This window comes from Brachycentrus maculatus, unplaced genomic scaffold (genome assembly GCF_059751285.1).
Source record: "Brachycentrus maculatus isolate JH-2025_06_01 unplaced genomic scaffold, ASM5975128v1 h1tg000566l, whole genome shotgun sequence".
Lineage (NCBI taxonomy): Eukaryota > Metazoa > Arthropoda > Insecta > Trichoptera > Brachycentridae > Brachycentrus > Brachycentrus maculatus.
Genome location: NW_028281308.1, coordinates 587,656 through 609,529, shown reverse-complemented (window position 1 = coordinate 609,529; position 21,874 = coordinate 587,656). Strand labels below are relative to the sequence as shown.

Below are 21,874 nucleotides of genomic sequence, written 5' to 3'. Positions count from 1 at the left end.
AAATTTAGAAATACAAAAAAACCTGAATTCTAATAATAATTTATTAAATAATATATTGTTTCAAAATTCTTCGCCATTGCTTTCAATTTTTCCTTTGTTTTCAAACTCCGTTCCTTGACTAACCCCTTCCCCTTACTTTCCCCTCTCCTTATTTATAGAAAAATTTTATATTTTATATTTTAGTTATTATACAGACCTGAATGATGGAAGTTTAACTTCTGAAACATGTAGTCTTTAATAAAAACTCAAGTGGTAAAAAACAAAGTGTTTTCTTTAATTATTGCCGTACTCTCTCATGTAGAGATACCTCAGAAAACGCCGTTATGGCATCATGTGCCCAAAAATAAACGTCCGCCGACCCCCGCGTAAAATTTAGATTAGATAAACGTCCGAGTTTGGCTAAATTGACGCGAAACGCCAAATTTCTCGGCGTTGGTTGCCGTCGCAATTTGCGTCGCTCGGTTTCAGGATATGGCCGCAAATTGGGAGGAAATGGTGAGGCGACTCGGCTGGCGTATTAATATTTGTAATTTTTTTTTATTCATGTACAGAAAAGAGAATGGTACATTGGCGGGCTTATTGCTAAAAGGCAATTTTCCAGCCAACCAAAAACAGACTAGTGATATTGGTCACAACGTTTGATACCATATATAGCTGTTTGCAATCAGAGGGTAGATAGTACTTGAACATTTAAAAAAAGCATTAATTACAAATTGATGATAATAAGGAAGGCAAAGGAAGAAGGGAGTTTAGGGAAGGAGGTAGAGGGAGGAGGTTTGATGGACAGTTAGGATTCTAATGTTAGATAGTAATGTCTCAGACGTTCCTTAAAAGTTATAAGAGAAGGTGCATTTGTTTACGCGGAGAGGCAATTCATTCCATAGTCTGGCCGCTTGGACAGAGAAGGAATTACTAATTATATTATATTATATATTATATATATATATATATATATATATATATATATATATATATATATATATATATATATACATATATATATATATATATATATATATATATATATTATATATATATATATATATATATATATATATATATATATATATATATATATATACATATATATATATACATATATATATACATATATATATATATATATATATATATATATATATATATATATATATATATATATATATATATATATATATATATATATATATATATATATGTGTGTGTGTGTGTATTTTAGATGAACAAGAAAATTACTAGTTCTCTATCAAAGTACTTAAAACTAATGATGTAATAGTGACAGCTAGTCAGGGTCGTTTTTTTGCAGCAAATCAATCACCAACAGACCTATTGCACTCTGCACGATACAACATCAACACACATTGTGAATATAGTAGTATCTACAGAATATATATGGATGATCTAAAACTATAGGTACTAAAATAATAAATAAGTAATTTAATATTTATTTTCGTTGATTCTAATACACACTATTCTCTTTGTGTGTAGCATTCACGCGCAACTTATGTTTATACTCGCTTTAATACAAGCGAGTATAACACTTTACTGTATTCAATATGTCGCGAACCATCACTTTTTTTTTAATCTGAGCCCGCCATCCACCCGCAGCAGTTATGGAGTCCTGAGGGACTCTCTGTCAGCTGCACATAGAGGAAAATCTTCAAAATATTTCTGAAGAAATGAATAATGCTCTATTCAATTAATGAGGGGGGAGGAGGATGTACGGACAGAGGCCGACACTTCGTCCCCACCCCTCGGGATCCCCTCATTACCTCTTTTACTTTTAATAAAATTAAACAATATGAAAACAAAAACCATCACTATATGTTGACGAAATATGATATACTATAAAATTTCTTCTTGCAGATGCTAGTACACACTATTCTCTTTGCGTGTAGCATTCACGCGCGGCTCATGTTTATACTCGCTTTGAGACAAGCGAGTATAACAAATTCATTGCGTTCAATGGGTTCATACATATATCGCTCACTCCTTTCAAGAACGTCATAAATCAAAAAACTTGATTTTCCAGGAGAACGTTTTTAAAGTTTAAAAATATAATACAATGTATTAAAAATAAATATCAAGCCACTTACTGAACTATTTACTGTGCAACAGATCTTTTTGGGTAAAACCTGAAGGTTTTTTCTCCTTTTGAAAAATATTTAGTATATTTATAAAAATAATTGAACAATACCTTTTCTTCAAAATGCAAAAACAACACTTTCTGCCCTGTACCGGGTAAATATTAAGTTAAAAATATGCCTCTTTTTCTGGGATAAAGTACATTTTCTGGGCATTCCGAAAACATGTACAACTGAAAATTGACGATTTTTGATTTATGACGTTCTTGAAAGGAGTGAGCGATATGTATAGCGTAGTCGTACAGAAGAAAGTGACCAACTAACAAAACGTAAAATGTTCAGGAGGGCTATTTAAGTCACTTTTGCTTGGCAAGAAAATAAACATCAATGCGGTTAGTCATTTTTACCAAGTCAATATATTATACATCCTAGTTAAAAATCCTTTGGGATATTTTTCAGGGCAATATTTAGCTAGTAAGATATCAAAAAGTCAATGATCAAGTTTTTTTTTCAAATGCACTCGGTCACTTTCTCCTGTAGGACTACGATATATTCTTCGATTTCATTCATTTTGCTTTAAACGCAGATCGGACATTATTCGCCGGGGGTGTCGGGCATATCAGCTGCTGGAGGTGAACACTCATTGTGCAGCTGTGACGCAAGTGGTCGTGTGATAGCGAGGTCTCCAGATCAACTATCTCATTGTACTCTTTCTAATCTCTTGATAAATGATTTAATTGCTGATATCGCTCACTCCTTTCAAGAACGTCATAAATAAAAAAACGTGATATTCCAGGAGAAGATTTTTAAAGTTTAAAAATATAATACAATGTATTGAAAATAAATATCATGCCACTTATTGAACTTTTTACTGTGCAACAGATCTTTTTAACACATATTTATAGGTATATATATATATATATATATATATATATATATATATATATATATATATATATATATATATATATACATATAAATATCTGTTGTATGCATATGTGTATGTGTGTATGTGTGTATGTGCTTATGTGCATATGTGCATATGTGCATATGTGTATATGTGTGTATATATATATATATATATATATATATGTACGAATGTGAGTAATGTCAAACCATACCACACGGAAATGCACATTATTTTGCAAAACAAATACGAAAATGGCAGTAATTTTATATGCGAATGCATGAAATATGCGTACTTCGGGACAGTACGTGTGAAAATTTGCTTATTTGTGAGAATTAGTTTCGGGCCCTTGCGTCGTGGACTCCCACGGCAGACGAGCCAATGAAAGACGCGAGATGACTCTGTGGATAATGAGTGCCGCAGGCAAAGTACCGGTTTCGGGACCTTGCGTCGTGGACTCACACGACAGACGAGCCAATGACAGAGCTCCGGTTTCGGGCCCTTGAGCCGTGGACTCCCACGGCAGACGAGCCAGTGACAGACGCGATATGAGTCTGTGGATAATGGGTGTAATATATGCTGACAGGACGACTGTCTAGAGATTTAGATCTACTATGCTGACGAAGATATCGTAGTCATCCAGGAGAAAGTGACCAAGTGCATTGTTTTACAAAAACGTGATCATTGACTATTTGATATCTTACTAGCTTAATATTGCCCTCAAAAATTCCAAAGGACTTTAAACATGGAAGTATAATATATTGACTTGTTAAAAACGACTGCATTGATGTTTATTTTGTTGCCAAGCAAAAGTGACTTAAATGTTTTACGTTTTGGTAGTTGGTCACTTTCTCCTGTACGACTACGATATGAGTCTGTGGATAATGGCTGTAATATATGCTGACATGACGACTGTCTAAAGAATTAGATCTACGACGCTGACGCAGATATGTAAACGTGTTCACGACACGCCCTAGGCCACAGGTTCTCAAGGGACGGTGCGCGATACTAGAGGCCTCAAGACACATCGCTCACTCCTTTCAACAATGTCATTTATCGAAAAACTTGATTTTTAAAGAGATCGTTTTTAAAGTTTAAAAATATAATAAAATGTATTAAAAACAAATATCAAGCCACTTATCGAACTTTTTACTGTGCAACAGATCATTTTAGGTAAAACCTGAATGTTTTTTCTCCATTTGAAAAATATTTAGTATGTTTAAAAAAATAATCAAACAATACCTTTTCTTCAAAATGCAAAAACAACACTTTCTGCCCTGTAGCGGGTAAATATTAAGTTAAAAATATGCCGGTTTTGCTGGTATATAGTACATTTTCTGGGCATTTCGAAAACATTCACAACTGAAAATTGACGATTTTTTTTATATATGACGTTGAAAGGGGTGAGCGACATGTGGAAGTCCTCACCAAAAGGTGACATTTCCATCATAAATGATTTTAAGTAATCAGGAATTCTAGCTTGTAAAATTGTTACCTTTTTGTGCGATTTAATGATTTCATATTGTAGAATAAAATAACTATGTAATTTTTTCCACGTGAATTTTATTTGACTACCAACCGGTTTTAGTCGTAACCGACATCTTCAGACTAGTTCAGTAAATAATTATTTAAAATATTAAATTTTACATCAAACACTGAGTTTTTGGGCATAAGTTGTATTTTATTGTTAAAAAAACACATAAAAATAAATTTTGGTACAATTGTTTCGCCTAGTTATGGCATTTTCAAACGAATGTGAAGATTAAATGGACTGACGGTTCAAATATAGCTATACAATTCTAGGTACTTAGGTAATAGTTTTTTTTTCAACAATAAAATATAATTTCATTAATTGATTCGGCAGTCACTTTGTGGTAAAATCTATCCATTTTTTATTTAAGTTTTACTTAGTAAATATAACTTGGTAGCATAATTTATATTTAAAGCACTAACTTTGCGATTTTCCATTTAATAAATAAAATGTAACCTCGTTTTAAAGTCACTATAAATTTATCCGCCTCCGTGGTGTAATGGTTAGCGTGTTCAGCTACCGTGCTGGAGGTCCCAGGTTCGATTCCCATGGGGGGTGTAAATAAATATTTGTGATTTTACACTCTGATATTTATTTAAAATTACCTTGGATTGGTCACTGAAGCGCAGGAGTGATCACCTTGCCTTCGTCTGTTAACGATCAAGATAACACTGCGTCAATACGATGCAGTGCCCTATGCACCATTGGGTGCGGATAAGGGTTAGAAAATAAATATATAGTGATTTTCAAACAAATAATATAAAATTAAATAAATTAAATAATAAAAATGAAAATGGTATTTTCTGGCGTTTCTCATGTGTGTGATTATAATCCAGGATTCGGATCTCACATACTAATATAAGAGTTTCTGCTTAGTAAAAAGCTTCTTTACATCTCACCAATAGATGTCTCTAGTGAAGTTCTAGTGATTCAAGAACAAGGTTTCTAAATTGGTTCATATATACAGAACTTCCAAGAATTTGAGTAGAGTGGTTGTCAATAATGGGTAGAATTGGTGAATGTTACACGTGTGTAAAGCGATCACTTTAAACCAGCCTATGACGGTCGTCAGCCCCGTAAATGCCCAGACTTCCATATTCTTCTTCATCTTTGATGAGATGTCAAAAAATAATATTTTCATACAAAGTTACATTTTAATAATGACTTAGTAGATTAAAAAAATCAGTATTTTTTTAAACATTCAATACATAAATTTAAATGGAGTTCTACAAAAGAAACGCCAAATCGATAAATAAATAATTATTATTTATTGTCAGCAATCTATAGCAGAAGAAAGGAGCGCGTTCGCTTTCTTCCGATTGCGCATTCCGCGCGCGGTATCCACTTTGCATAAACGCGCCAATCCACTTTCACTGGCCGCGAGCCCTACAGACTAGAGGCATTACGGCATACTGACGCATCATCGCGCGCTAATCGACGCCTTGCGCTCGTGCGGAGTGCGCGGGGTGTCGCAACTCGGGGCTTACACGCGATGAGAGATGCGGAGGAAGGCCGAGGAAAACTTGGCATGATCAAGTATTCCAAATTACAAAAACAAAAAACTGTTCAACTTATTCCACAAAGACTATTTGTTAGATGTTAATTACCTAAGTTTGTTTGTCCGCCTCCGTAGTGTAATGGTCAGCACGCTCGGCTACCGTTCTGGAGGTCCCGGGTTCGATTCCCAAGGGGTTAAAATAAATATAAGTGATTTTTTCACTGTCATATTTATTCAATATTACCCTGGTACCTGAAGCAAAGGGCTGGTCACCTTTCCTTCATGTGTTTACGATCAAGATAACACTGCGTTTATATGATGCAGTGCCCTATGCACCATTGGGGTGCGGATAAGGGTTTGAATTGAAATTATTTACTGAGGAGACAGATTCAAGCTCTTTTTTCTTGTAGTACATGCTTGCTAACATTTTGCTTTTTCATCTTTTTTATGTTTTCAAGTTTTTTTATTTTATTTAAAATTTAAAAAAAATGTTTTCTGGTAGTCAAGTATTTTTTGTATTTTATATTAACACTATTATTCTAGTTCTACTTAAAATAACTTTACCCTTATAACCTTTACTATGACCTAAATTATATTGTATGCCCACACACAGGCCATGCCTTTGTGGCATCTTTTTTTTAATTTTTTATTTAATATTTTATTTATTTTTATTGTATTTTAATTTATGTCATGTAATGCAAAAGAATTTAAAATAAAGAAAAAAAATACTGTCGGAATAATCGGAGGGTATGAATGTTAAAGAGGCGAAGATTGTGTGCAAAGACGGATTGGTGTGGCGTTCTATTCTCTGTGTTAATTTTTTTTAGTTAGTTGTCTAACTAATTTTTTTTTTAGTTAGTTGTCTAGTTGAGGAGATGCATGAATGTAGAAGAGGCAAAGAATGTTTGCAAAGACTACCCCTGCGGGGAAGCGGCGTGATGGTTAGTTAGTTAGTTAGTTAGTTGTCTAACTAATGATAATATGACATTTAAAGTTCTATTCATTTTCCCAATACACTTTTTAAAAATTTAGAACGCCATTGGAATGCGATTGTTCCATTTACAAAAATTTAAAATATGACCTTCGAAGTTCTACCCAATTCCCAATACACTTTTTAAAATAGAGAACGCCACTGGAATGCGAGTGTTCAATTTACAAAAAATTACAAATGAGAATATGACCTTCAAAGTTCTATCCATTTACAAATACACTTTTTCAAACGTAGAACGCCACTGGAATGCGAATGTTCAATTTACAAAAATTGAGAGCATAACCTTCGAATTTTCCCATACACTTTTTCAAATAAAGAACGCCACTGGAATGCGAATGTTCCATTTACAAAAATTGAGAGCGTAACTTTCGAATTTTCCCATACACTTTTTCAAGTATAGAACGCCACTGGAATGCGAATGTTCCATTTACAAAAATTGAGAGCGTAACTTTCGAATTTTCCCATACACTTTTTCAAGTATAGAACGCCACTGGAATGCGAATGTTCCATTTACAAAAATTGAGAGCGTAACTTTCGAATTTTCCCATACACTTTTTCAAATATAGAACGCCACTGGAATGCGAATGTTCCATTTACAAAAATTGAGAGCGTAACTTTCGAATTTTCCCATACACTTTTTCAAATATAGAACGCCATTGGAATGCGAATGTTCCATTTACAAAAATTGAGAGCGTAACTTTCGAATTTTCCCATACACTTTTTCAAATATAGAACGCCATTGGAATTCGAGTGTTCCATTTACAAAAATATATATATATTAGAACATCTGTCGTACATCGTTTTGCGGCACATGCGTCCGAGAGATCGCATTTCGACTGCATTCAGTCTACTTTCATCCTTAATTTCGTTACTTTCGATTGTGAATTGACATCATATTCGGGCCACCGTGTACTGTTATACGAAACCGAAACTACGCGTCGTAAAAAAAGTTGTCTATTTAAAAATAATAATTAATTCGCTTTATTGTGTAAGATGAGCGGGTTTCCGCTTACGTGTTTTGTAGCCCAAAACTGGTTGTAGTTTTGTAACAGCTGTTGCGCCGTACTAGTCAAAGAGGGCGTATCTACATTCCAAGCAAATTGGAGAAACGACACATATGGTGCGTTTATGGGGGATTCGGGGTATTCGCAAGCACAGAATTCATTCCACCGGAGACCGCCGGAGAGGTCACATGTCGATCACTCCTTTCAACAACGTCATATATTAAAAAAAATATATAAAAAAAACAAGATTTTTCAGGAGGTCGTTTTTTAAGTTTAAGAATATAATGAAATGCATTAAAAATAAATATCAAGCCACTTATTTCACTTTTTACTATGCAACAGATCTTTATAGGTAAAACCTGAATGTTTTTTCTCCATTTGAAAAATATTTAGTATATTTAAAAATAATAATAAAAAACATAACCTTTTCTTCAAAATGCAAAAACAACACTTCCTGCCCTGTAGCGGGTAAATATGAAGTTAAAAATATGCCGCTTTTTCTGGGATTTAGTACATTTTCTGGACATTCCGAAAACATGCACAACTGAAAATTGACGATTTTTGATATATGACGTTTTTCAAAGGAGTGACCGATATGTGATAAACTGTAAAGTTAATTTATTTCCAAAAACTGGGTTTCGTCGTCACCGACTTCATCAGACTGATGATGTCGGTGACGATGAATGTTGTAAAAACTATATTCTTCTTCTTCTAACCCTTATCCTCACACAATGGTGCATCGTATTGACGCAGTGTTATCTTGATAGATTTAATAATAAAATATATATACGTATTTATATCTTTTATTTATCTCCGCCTCCGTAGTGTAATGGTCAGCACGCTCGGCCACCGTTCTGGAGGTCCCGGGTTCGATTCCCAAGGGGGGAGGCGGTCCAAAATAAATGCAAGTGATTTTTTCACTGTAATATTTATTTAATTTTACACCTGAAGCGAAGGGTTGATCGCCTTTCCTTCGTGTGTTAACGATCAAGATAACACTGCGTATATATGATGCAGTTCCCTATGCACCATTGGGTGCGGATAAGGGTTAGAAGATATATTGAAAGAGTCTAAAAGCAACAAAATATTTTTTTTTTTACATCATCAAAGACGAAGAAGAATATGGAAGTCAGGGCATTTACGGGGCTGACGACCGTCATAGGCTGGTTTAAGTGATCACTTTACACACGTGTAACATTCATCAATTCTACCCATTATAGACAACCACACTACTCAAATTCTTGGAAGTTCTATATATATATATATATATATATGAACCAATTTCGAAACATTGTTCTTGAATAAAAAAAAAACAAAAGAACAAAAATAATAATAATAATAACATGAAAAAAACTCCTGTGATTGGAGATAATCCAGATTATGTGAACAAGTATTTGGACACACTCAAAATGTTGTAAAAAAAACTGTTAATTTTGACATTTGGTGTTTTTACGCCGAAGTCTTCAATAGAGAACAATGGCGTCGAAGATAAAAGTGAAAAATTGTAACCCGGTATTGTACAATATTTTTGCACCATTGTGTAACAATCGGCAACGATTACAATTCTAGAATCGTTCTCAACTCCATAAAAGACCACTATTAAAATTACACTCTCGCCTCGGACTGTTCCGGAGATTCATAATGACATCATATCTGACACATTTCGAACTAATCAAGTCACCAATTTGCGTGTAAAGACACGCAGTTTCTCGCGAATAACGAATCAAAACCGCAACACTTCCGCACAAATCGCGCTAAACATTTATTTTGAAAACCGCGACTGATACGACCTTTCAACAACGCGACACCGAACCAAAACTTTTGAAAAGGGATGGGCACAAAAAAAGTTTTAAAAGTCCACAAACAGACTGTTTGTGTGTTTAACTCACGACCAAAGTATGCGGATTAGTTAGAACATTCGATAATTAGTTCGAAACAATGTAAAAATAGCGAAATAACAGCATTTTCGAACGAAATCTGTCGGATAATTTAAAAAGGCGACTGTCTGTATCCCTACCTTGTCCAAACATTTCAGCTCCTCGATCGGGTAAACAGTTTTCTCACACCTGGCGCATGTTTTATTCATTTTCACGAATTCACTGTTTCATAGACACTTGAAAATATTATTCGGTAAACATTAAAAACACTTAATTAAGTAAAAAAAACAGGCCTTGGCACTCACACTGGACACATTTCCGCGGTTCGAAAGATCGCGACCGTTCCCAACTGCGCATGACAAAAAATGACAAATGGCGGACGGAGTTACGGTTCACGCTCTCACAAACGTGCCGAGCATTTCGATGCGAAACTCAAAAACAGATTCCAAAACTCATTCGATGCGATAAGTTCCATATTTCATTATTTATTTCAATATTTTTGCGCTAATATAACAATAATATGAAAAATTAAAATAATTGGCTTTTACTTAATTCATCGTCCTACATTTTCGAAACATTCACGTATATGTTATTGTTTTTTAAACATCTGCAAATGGATTTTCAAAGAAATTTGTACGCCTGAATAAATTACGAAATAATTATTTTTGTGTTGTTTGGGTAAACCTTAGTTTAAAGTTCAGAAAGTAATAATTTATTATGTACAATGTGTCCTGTTATTTTTTCGGTTAGTTGAATTGGGATCGGTACATAGTACTCGTTACATTTTCATTAATTCGATTATAATCATAAAAAGATTGGAAAGAAAAAAAAACGTGGCTATCTGTTAAGAAAATTTCTCTTTTTTCGGCCAATGATGCGATTCAGCTATAACCTATTATTTTTCGAAGGTTTAGACGATTCCGAAGGTTTGCTGTAATGAAGTTTTCGAAAATGACAAGTCTAAAGAATCCTTGAAAAAGGCCTACCACAAGTACTTATGAATTACTTTTTAAAAAATTATGGCCTTTAAAGCTATCCGAGAAATCCTGTCGATTATCTTGAAATAACTTCTAAAAAGAATATTAAAAAAAAAACCTTTTCGTAATAATCGAGTGGTCGATTATTAAAATAATCGAGATATTTCGATCGTTGTCATTCTCCCCACCATTACTGTCAAGTGACCATTGACGTTTCCCGCATAGCTAGTAAAATGGGCTGTAACGTCCAATAATTCCCTTAATCCTTAAACCAAACCAAATAAAAGGTAAGCAAACATTTTATGAAACTCTCAAGTACATTTTGTCATATTTCATTCCGAGTTACAAGGGCAAACATGCCATTGCGAGGCCATCCAAAAATCCCGGTCGAACTGTGGCGAATTGATGATAATGGTCTGTTTTGAATTGAAGTTTTCCGGATTTTGACGACATGTCTCACAAAAATACGGACTTAAACGTATGCTTTGCCTTCTCACGTATTTGTACGTTGCCATTTTCGGCAATAATTCAGACAGACAATGATTTTCTATTGATTTCGAGTAGTATATAATACATGTAGGTATGTATTTTGTTTACCATATCTCATGTGACCTTTTTAATTGATTATAATGGAGACAGTTTGTTCAGTATATGAATTATTCATTAATTGATTCGTTCGAGACAGATGCTGTCGGTTTTTTAAACCCTAGATTAAGTTAAACTATATTTGTAGATACAATGCCATTTGTGGATGGCACAATATTGACAAATCGCTCACTCCTTTCAACAGCGTCATATATCAAAAATCGTCAATTTTCACTTGTGCATGTTTTCGGAATGCCCAGAAAATGTACTATATCCCAGCAAAAGCGGCATATTTTTAACTTAATATTTACCCGCTACAGGGCAGAAAGTGTTGTTTTTCCATTTTGAAGAAAAGGTATTGTTTAATTATTTTTCCAAATGTACTGAATATTTTTCAAACAGAGAAAAAATCTTCAGGTTTTACTTAAAAAGATCTGTTGCACAGTAAAAAGTTCAATATGTAGCTTAATATTTATTTTGTATATTATTATATTTGTCAAATTGACAGTCTGTAGAAACAATGCTGCCAGTTTCAAAGTCAAACCTTAAAAAAAAAGCACCCTGTGTATGAAAAGAAATGTATTCCTTTAATTTAAAAAGTGTTCCGCCGATAAAACAGTCTGCGAACAAAATTTTGCGTTGAAAAAGAGGATCATGCTGAATATTGTTTCCGGCCCAAAATGGATCATTCTCCTGATGTGTTATTAGCTAATAAATAAATATGAATAATCACAAGACTATCGGTACGATTCTTATTGAAATCTGTAGAGAACTACGGGAGATATGAAGGTTTACACTTTAATAAATCCCTTACCGCACCCCAATGGTGCATAGGGCACTGCTTCATATAAACGCAGTGTTATCTCGATTGTTTACACATGAAGGAAAGGTGATCAGCCCCCCACTTCAGGTACCAGTCCAGTGTAATATTGAATAAATATTAGAGTGAAAAAATCAATTATATTTATTAAACCCTCCTTGGGAATCGAACCCGGGACCTCCAGAACGGTAGGCGAGCATGTTGACCATTACACTACGGAGGCGGACGAAATTACACTTTACACATTTTAATAAAACGAAAAGCGGACACCGTTATACGTCATCAAATTCACGTCATTGGGTGTGTTATGGGGCGTATCTCTTTATGTATCTGCTTTATAGAGCTGTAATATTAGTAGTGTGGATTCGTTTCTGTGACGTCATTTGTTACCAACTAACGAAAACAACGTTTTTACAAAGGCGAATTTTACAAAAGAAAATGATGAATGAAAATATTGATTATATCGGGTGTTATAAACACTTCACGAGCCTTACACAATCTTTTATTGGTTGAGTATGTTAAATTAGATATTTCTCCCGAGTTAAAATACAAATATGTTGTTGGGTAATGTATCCAAAATAAAACACGGTTTTTTGGATTGAATTCTACATTTATTTATGTATATGTTAATACGTGACGCGCTTCTTCTTCTTAGGACATTATCAAACACACTCTGAGTTATTTTGTGACATCCCATCAAAGATGAAGAAGAATATGGAAGTCTGGGCATTTACGGTACTGACGACCGTCATTGGCTGGTTTAAGTGATCGCTTTACACACGTGTAACATTCACCAATTCTACCCATTATTGACAGCCACACTACTTAAATTCTTGGAAGTTCTATATATATGAACCAATTTAGAAACCTTGTTCTTGAATCACTAGAACTTCACTAGAGACACCTATTGGTGAGATGTAAAGAAGCTTTTTACTAAGCAGAAACTCTTATATTAGTATGTGAGGTCCGAATCCTGGATTATAATCACACACATGAGAAACGCCAGAAAATAACATTTTCATTTTTATTATTAAGCTTATAATTTGACCAGATAATTTATTTACAACATTTTGAGTGTGTCCAAATACTTGTTCACAAAATCTGGATTATCTCCAATTACAGGAGTTATTTTAATATTATTTTTTGACATCTCATCAAAGATGAAGAAGAATATGGAAGTCTGGGCATTTACAGGGCTGACGACCGTCATTTTATGGTTTAAGTGATCACTTTACACACGTGTTTTGATAATGTCCTAAGAAGACGAAACGCGTCACGTATTAACATATACATAAATAAATGTAGAATTCAATCCAATAAACCTTGTTTAATTTTGGATATATTACCCAACAATTCAATATGGAATTTTACCAACTGTCTGCAGCTACAATAAATAATAATGTGTGATTGCGTTAGATGCCGGGCACCAACCTGGTGGTCCCCGTGGTGCTGTGGGGCAAGACGGCGCCCACGCACTGCGTCTCCTCCGTGTTCCTGTCGCGCGACCAGCGCACGCTCGTCACGGGCTGCTACGACGGCCAGATCTGCATCTGGCAGATGGAGCCCGACTCCCTGAAGATGACGCCCCGCTGCCTGCTGATTGGGCACACCGCCCCCGTGCTCTGTCTCTCCAGGGCGTCCATCATACAGGTTTGCAGGCATCACTCCATCATGCTTTGTGTACACTCACACCTTTGCTTATTTTTTTTTACAAAAATGTTAATAATTTTGATAACAGAACGAGGACGACCGAAAAAGACTTATGAAAAAGAAAATACGAAAAAGAAAATAAAAATATGTCCATGGAAGCCAAGCTAGCGGTTCACAACGGCGTGCTGATACCGACATTAATGTATGGGAGCAAAACGTGGAACTGGCAAAGGAAGGATGAAAGCAGAGTGAACGCTGTTGAAATGAGCTCTCTCAGACGAATGTGTGGAAAATCATTGAATGACAGAATTAAAAACGAAGATATAAGAAAGGAATGTAAGGCTGAACGAGGAGTAATTGAAAGGATTAGGAAGAGTTCTTTACGGTGGTATGGACATGTGGAGCGAATGGATAGCGAGAGAATGACTAAGAAAATATATGTGGCGAATGTGAGATAGAAAACTGAACGAGGATGACCGAAAAAGACTCGGCACGATCAGATCAATCAGAACCTAAGATCTGGCGGTGTCAAAAGTCTACATAATCGGAGGGCATGTGTGACTAGATGTATGGATGTGAAGGAGGCGAGGAGTGTATGTCAGGACAGAAGAGTGTGGCGTTCCATCCTCTCTGCCTACCCCTGCGGGAAATGGCGTGATGGTAGTGGTAGTAGTTAATAATTTTAGTGCATAACCACTCACCGAGATTTTTATGTCTGCCGGTTTCGAGACGTACCCGTCTCTTCGTCAGGACAATCACTACCACAGCATGCAAACAATACTACCCTTCACCACCATAGCACCATTTGCACACTCAAAACTACACAAAAGGTCTAACACATGCGATTTTTGGTCGACCCGAAGACCAACTTGCACTAAAGTGTTCAACGCAGACATGCGTTACGAGCCGATGTTAAACAAGCAATAGAATTCAGCAATAGAACTCATACCTTCATCGTCCATACAGCACCTACTCTGTATCTCCATCATACAGGTTGCAGAGATAACTTCTTCATCATCCGGCTTTGTGCACACTTCATGCCAAGGGACACAAAATGCCGAACCCTCTTCTAGTGGAACGGAAGGTCTACTGATGAAAGTCAACAGTCCGCCTTCTCCTGAGGAGTGCAACGTGGTTTCCTCTCAGCAATTAGCAAATGCTGATAAGTTCCTGATTGGCCCACTCTAGATTATCCCTCCTGTTCCCAACACAGATTCAAATAAAAACATGTTTAATTAGTTTAAGAAACAAAAATCCACTTAATGATTTATTAATCTTCTACGTAAGGTAAATAATAAATGCAATTGCGATCTAAAAGAACAGTTCACACCTTCATCGACCTTACAGCACCTGCTATGTGTCTCCATCATCACTCCTTCATCATACAGCTTTGTGCACACTTCATGCCTTCATCGTACACACAGCATCTGCTCTGTGTCTCCATCATACAGGTTGTAGACATTACTCCTTCATCATACAGCTTTGTGCACACTTCATGCCTTCATCGTACACACAGCATCTGCTCTGTGTCTCCATCATACAGGTTGTAGACATTACTCCTTCATCATACAGCTTTGTGCACACTTCATGCCTTCATCGTACACACAGCATCTGCTCTGTGTCTCCATCATACAGGTTGTAGACATTACTCCTTCATCATACAGCTCTGTGCACACTTCATGCCTTCATCGCACACACAGCATCTGCTCTGTGTCTCCATCATACAGGTTGTAGACATTACTCCTTCATCATACAGCTTTGTGCACACTTCATGCCTTCATCGTACACACAGCATCTGCTCTGTGTCTCCATCATACAGGTTGTAGACATTACTCCTTCATCATACAGCTCTGTGCACACTTCATGCCTTCATCGCACACACAGCATCTGCTCTGTGTCTCCATCATACAGGTTGTAGACATTACTCCTTCATCATACAGCTTTGTGCACACTTCATGCCTTCATCGTACACACAGCATCTGCTCTGTGTCTCCATCATACAGGTTGTAGACATCACTCCTTCATCATACAGCTTTGTGCACACTTCATGCCTTCATCGTACACACAGCATCTGCTCTGTGTCTCCATCATACAGGTTGTAGACATTACTCCTTCATCATACAGCTTTGTGCACACTTCATGCCTTCATCGTACACACAGCATCTGCTCTGTGTCTCCATCATACAGGTTGTAGACATTACTCCTTCATCATACAGCTGTGTGCACACTTCATGCCTTCATCGTACACACAGCATCTGCTCTGTGTCTCCATCATACAGGTTGTAGACATTACTCCTTCATCATACAGCTTTGTACACCCTTTACTATTTCATCACGCAGGTCCGTGCACACTTCACGCCTTCATCGACCTCACAGCACCTGTTCTGTGTCTCCATCGTATCAAGATGTGTGTTTTTGCAGGACAATAACTTCATCGTCAGTTCTTCGGAAGCCGGAGAGATGTGCACATGGGACCTGGTGGACGGCAAGTGCCGGGAGCATGTCAAGCTTCCTCAGATCCACACCAGCATTCAGGTATACCATTCTCTCTCTCTCTCTTTAAATTTCTGCTTTTTGATTTACATTTTAATGGAAATTTTTTCTTTGCCAATATTAAACAATATCAACAGTTAAGAGACTAGAAGACTAAAGACTAGACTTGCAATAGAAGGTCTGTCAGGAAGCCTAGATGCTTCTGTGTCAGATCTGGGAATGCGGTGGGACAGCTTTTAATATTTATCTCTATATGAGAGAGTACGGCTTGTATACGGTACACAGTGAGGCGTCCTGTCCAACATCTTGGTCATGCTCCAGCCCAAGGAGACCGAGAAGAAAGCGCAACAATATGGCGGCTTGACTTTCCTGCCTTCAGACTCAGCCGATTGACGATGTTTTTCATCAATATATTTTTTTCATTTTCTCTCATTATCATTTTCATATAACAATCCATATATTGTATAAGCGCCCTTGAAGAAGTTTTTTACAAAAATGGCGCTATTTAAATCATCCAAAATTAATTTATTATTATTACGGCTATTATCCTCGGCTCTGTCTCGGATTGCCCGCCTCCGTAGTGTAATGGTCGGCACGCTTGGCTACTGTTCCGGAGGTCCCGGGTTCGATTCCCAGGGGGGGATTAAATAAATATATGGTAGGTGATTTTTTCACTATAATATTTATTCAACATTACCCTGGACTGGTACCTAAAGTAAAGGGCTGATCATCTTTCCTTCATGTGTTAACGATCAAGATAACACTGCGTTTATATGATGCAGTGCCCTATGCACCATTGGGGTGCGGGTAAGGGTTCGATGATGATCCTCGGCTCTACTCAACCTAGTTCCTCCAGGGTAGGCTCGGCTACAACAGTTTAGAGACTAGAAGGAATGTGTACTTGACGAGGCATTTTTATCCATTGTTGCGCGGTATGATGGATAATCCTGAAATTATCCGGAGCCTCGGTCTGTGTGTTCCCGATAAGTTAGCTAAGACAGCGTCGGCATAGATTGTTTCCCATTCCTATATACAGGACCAACCTGCCGATGGTTATGCCTGTAGGAAGATATGCTGAACAATACCTGCTCCATGTGCCTGAGGGGGTATTCCTATAAGGGATTCTACATCTTTAACAAGAGTCTTCTTGCTTACCTTTTAATTTGTGTTTTTGATGTATACGCCTTAAATGTTAGTAATGTATATATTAATTTAAAACATTTTGAGTGTGTCCAAATACTTGTTCATACAGAACAAGTATTTGGACACACTAAAAATGTTTTCAATAAATTAACTGGTCAAATTATACTACTACTACTACTACTACTACCATCACGCCGTTTCTCCGCAGGGGTAGGCAGAGAGGATGGAACGCCACACTCTTCTGTCCTGACATACACTCCTCGCCTCCTTCACATCCATGCATCTAGTCATACATGCCCTCCGATTACGCAGACTTTTGACACCGCCAGATTTTAGGTTCTGATTGATCTGATCGTGCCAAGTCTTTTTCGGTCGTCCACGTTCTGTTTTCCCTCTCACATTCGCCACATATATTTTCTTAGTCATTCTCTCGCTATCCATTCGCTCCACATGTCCATACCACCGCAAATTATAAGCTAAAATAATAAAAATGAAAATGATATTTTCTGGCGTTTCTCATGTGTGTGATTATAATCCAGGATTCGAGCCTCACATACTAATATAAGAGTTTCTGCTTAGTGAAAAGCTTCTTTACATCTCACCAATAGATGACTCTAGTGAAGTTCTAGTGATTCAAGAACAGGGTTTCTAAATTGGTTCATATATATATAGAGCTTCCAAGAATTTGAGTAGTGTATTTGTCAATAGAAGAATTGGTGAATGAATAAACCAGCCTACGACGGTCATCAGCCCCGTAAATGCCCAGACTTCCATATTCTTCTTCATCTTTGATGAGATGTCAAAATAATGTATTTGTTATTATTGAATAAATTGAATTGAAAATTGAAAATATGTGTCATGTAAAGGAGTAATGTTGTTTGGTCCGTGCAGGCCTACCACATGTGCAATTGCGACGATCTCCGCTTGTTTTGCAATGGCTACTACGCTGAGATCCTGATCATGGATCCCTTCTCTCTGGAGATCCTCTTCTCCCTCAGCTCCAAGGTCAACCCCGACTGGATATCGGCTTTGCATGTAAGTATATATTTCCATATATCGTATTCGTACAAATCTTGGTCACAACTGTCGTCAAGAAAAGGCGATTCAGTTGGCTTGACCATGTACTCCGCATGCCTCCTGAGAGCCGCCATCAAGCTTGCCTCTTTTACAAGGCATCAGGTTCGCGCCCCCCAGGACGACCACTGCTGACAATTCGTCGGCAGTGCTCGTCAGAACTTCGGGACGCGGATCTGACTTGGGAGGATGCAAGGGAGCTGGCAGCCAACAGAAAAACCCGGAGACAGTTTGTGGACTCCATATGCTCCACCTAGGGAGCGGATATGGTTTAATAATAGTTACATTATATTTTATGAGAAATTTTAACCTTATTCACATAATCGTCTAGCAATTTTGGTTGCCTCTCTTACAGGTGTTGCGTCCGTCATCGCGCAAAGACGACGTCGTGCTGGCGATCTCCATCACGGGCACTGTGAAAGTGTGGTCGCTCCTCGGCCACGAAAATAAGCACTCGGAGCCGATATACGAGAACGAATCCAAGCAGATTCGCTGCCTCAACGCCTTGTCCCTCATGTGCTGCGCTCACAATCAGAGGACTGTCCTTGTCGTCTGCGCCAAGTACTGCCAGATATACGACGCAGGTGAGTTCTCCGCACTCGGACCTATGCTGATCTTCCGTTTAGGGAGTAGTCTGACCTCCATTCTGCGGGCAGTGCTCCCTTACACTCTGCACTGCAGGTACATCTACCGTACACTGTTCTACCATTCAGGGAGTAGTCTGACCTCCATTCTGCGGGCAGTGCTCCCTTACACTCTGTACAGCAGGTACATCTACCGTACACTGTTCTACCATTCAGGGAGTAGTCTGACCTCCATGCTGCGGGCAGTACCCATTCCACCTACAATTGTGATAATGTTCCCAGGCGATTTCTCCGTTCTGTGCTCCATCAATGCGCCCGTCGGTGAGCGCTGGATGTCTGGCGACTTCCTCTCCCCCGATCGCGTCCTGATATGGTCCGACGAAGGCAAGGGATACATGTTTAAATTGCCCGCAAAGTAAGTCATCAGTCATACTATATTTTTACGGACATACTTTTGAAATACCTGTATCAAATGGTGTTTACGCTTGCTAACCTCATAGATTTCTGTCTTTTTTAATATCACAAAATTTTATCTTACATTTAGCTAAATAGAAGATATTTCCTACTTAATTTTTCTGTATTATAAAATGATTCTAAATTTTTTTCTCTTAATTATCCCTATTTAGCTAATTGTATTTTTTTTTTAAAATTGCATAAAATATTGAAAATATTAATGAAAACACTTGTTTTTTTACCACTTGAATTTATTTTTTGACGACTAGTCTTCCATCCTTCGAACCGCTAAGTTGGAAGTTCTCACTATACCCATGGTTGCCGGGTTGCAATTCTAAATGCGGCGATTGGCCACCTACCCAGTTGTGAGAGAAACGGCTGTATTTAATTAAAAGAACTTCGAGTTACCTAGCGTTCTACAGGTTTTTTACTTCAAATTGGACGTTCTGCAAACCAATTGGATAACAAATTAAATTGTAGGTTTAACCTTTAGACGCTCATACACCGCATGCAAAAAGGGTAGCGCCCTGCCTGAGCATTTTTGTGAAATATTCGGACAGCAGTCGAAAAACACTCCGGACGACAACTTGTGAGCTACAAATGGAATCGTCCAAAAACAGTATGAAGCCGCGCACGCATACGTAAAGTGCAGCACACACACCTACTGTATTTTTTTTTATTAATTAACGGTTTTATCTGAAATTCTAAACTAGTATTACACATTCAAAAACACGTTAAAATTATGTTTTAAATCGTTTTCAAACTTTATGCTTTGTCAAAATTAAGTAGTTAGCGTTTTAGGAGTTCAGTTCATATCGAAAATTTGATGTAGATAGCGTCTTATACGCCTGAAAACTATGCCTAATTTATTATATATATATATATATATATATATATATATATATATATATATATATATATATATATATATATTTTATTTTTTTATTTTTTTGTTTATTTATATTTTTAGATAACGGTCACTTCATAACAAATACCAAATATCTCAAAATGACAAAAATGTAGTTAGAGCACTTTACGTAGGGCACGTCCATATGGTAAATATGCACCTCTAATATTTCTTTTGTCCGCCTCTGTAGTGTAATGGTCAGCACGCTCGGCTACCGTTCTGGAGGTCCCGGGTTCGATTCCCAGGGGGGTCAAATAAATATAAGTGATTTTTTCACTGTAATATTTATTCAATATTACCCTGGACTGGTACCTGAAGCGGAGGGCTGATCACCTTTCCTTCGTGTGTAAACGATCAAGATAACACTGTGTTCATATGAAGCAGTGCCCTATGCACCATTGGGGTGCGGATAAGGGTTTTATTATATTATTATTATTAATATTTCTTAATTTGGTAGGTGTGCATTGAATACAAAAAGTTTATACTAGCGCACAAGGAAGGGTATATCGTCCAGATGTTTGAAGTAAAAACCTGTATATAAATTATATCGCTCACTCCTTTCAACAACGTCATATTTCAAAAAACTTGATTTTTCCGGAGAACGTTTTATAAACTTTAAAAATATAATACAATGTGTTAAAAATAAATATCAAGCCACTTATCGAACTTTTTACTGTGCAACAGATCTTTTTAGGTTAAACTTGAATGTTATTTCTCCATTTGAAAAATATTCAGTATATTTAAAAAAATAATTAAACAATACCTTTTCTTCAAAATGCAGAAACAACACTTTCTGCCCTGTAGCGGGTAAATGTTAAGTTAAAAATATGCCGCTTTTGCTGGGATATAGTACATTTTCTGGGCATTCTGAAAACATGCACAACTGAAAATTGTCAATTTTTGATATATGACATTGTTGAAAAGAGTGAGTAATATGTGTTATTGATTAAAAAAATATATATATAGTTTTTTTTTTGTAAATTCCGCACATTCATCAATTCATGTAGGTACTTGTTTATAATTTTTTCAGTGACTATGTGTTTTAAGTATGTATTTAGGTATGATTATCATAATTTGGTGGATTTTTAAAAATTACTATGCATTAAAATTTTCCCTCCATTTAATTTTTTTTCAGTCCCTTTAAAACCAGGGGTTTTACTGTTAGATTTAATATATATATATTTAATATTATTTATATTTGAAGCATTAACTTTGTGATTTTCCAATATATAATTAAAATGTAACTTTGTTTCAAAATAACTATAAATATTTTATGGTTTGGACATGCGGAGCGTA

The 21,874-nt window shown here is 36.5% G+C and overlaps 2 protein-coding genes across 7 annotated transcripts in view; one reads left to right on the top strand and one right to left on the bottom strand.

Moving 5' to 3' along the window:
* LOC148301406 (uncharacterized) overlaps positions 1–10,262 on the bottom strand; it is a 37,041-nt gene extending 26,779 nt beyond the window's left edge. The window contains exon 1 of the mRNA XM_088273346.1: positions 10,033–10,262. Coding sequence (XP_088129472.1) covers positions 10,033–10,101 — 69 coding nt within the window. The 5' untranslated portion in view covers positions 10,102–10,262. The remainder of the gene's footprint in view (positions 1–10,032) is intronic.
* A 740-nt stretch (positions 10,263–11,002) lies between these two features.
* The window catches only part of Rbcn-3B (WD repeat-containing protein Rbcn-3B), a 75,681-nt gene continuing 64,809 nt past the window's right edge, over positions 11,003–21,874 (top strand). For 4 of the 6 annotated variants that reach the window (XM_088273337.1, XM_088273333.1, XM_088273335.1 and 1 more), the window contains exons 1-6: positions 11,004–11,156; positions 13,691–13,924; positions 16,346–16,459; positions 18,452–18,595; positions 18,990–19,218; positions 19,501–19,633. In XM_088273337.1, coding sequence (XP_088129463.1) covers positions 13,691–13,924; positions 16,346–16,459; positions 18,452–18,595; positions 18,990–19,218; positions 19,501–19,633 — 854 coding nt within the window. In that variant the 5' untranslated portion in view covers positions 11,004–11,156. Of the gene's footprint in view, positions 11,157–13,690; positions 13,925–16,345; positions 16,460–18,451; positions 18,596–18,989; positions 19,219–19,500; positions 19,634–21,874 lie in introns of all 6 variants that reach the window. The other 2 variants (XM_088273334.1, XM_088273331.1) reach the window with 1 other exon arrangement.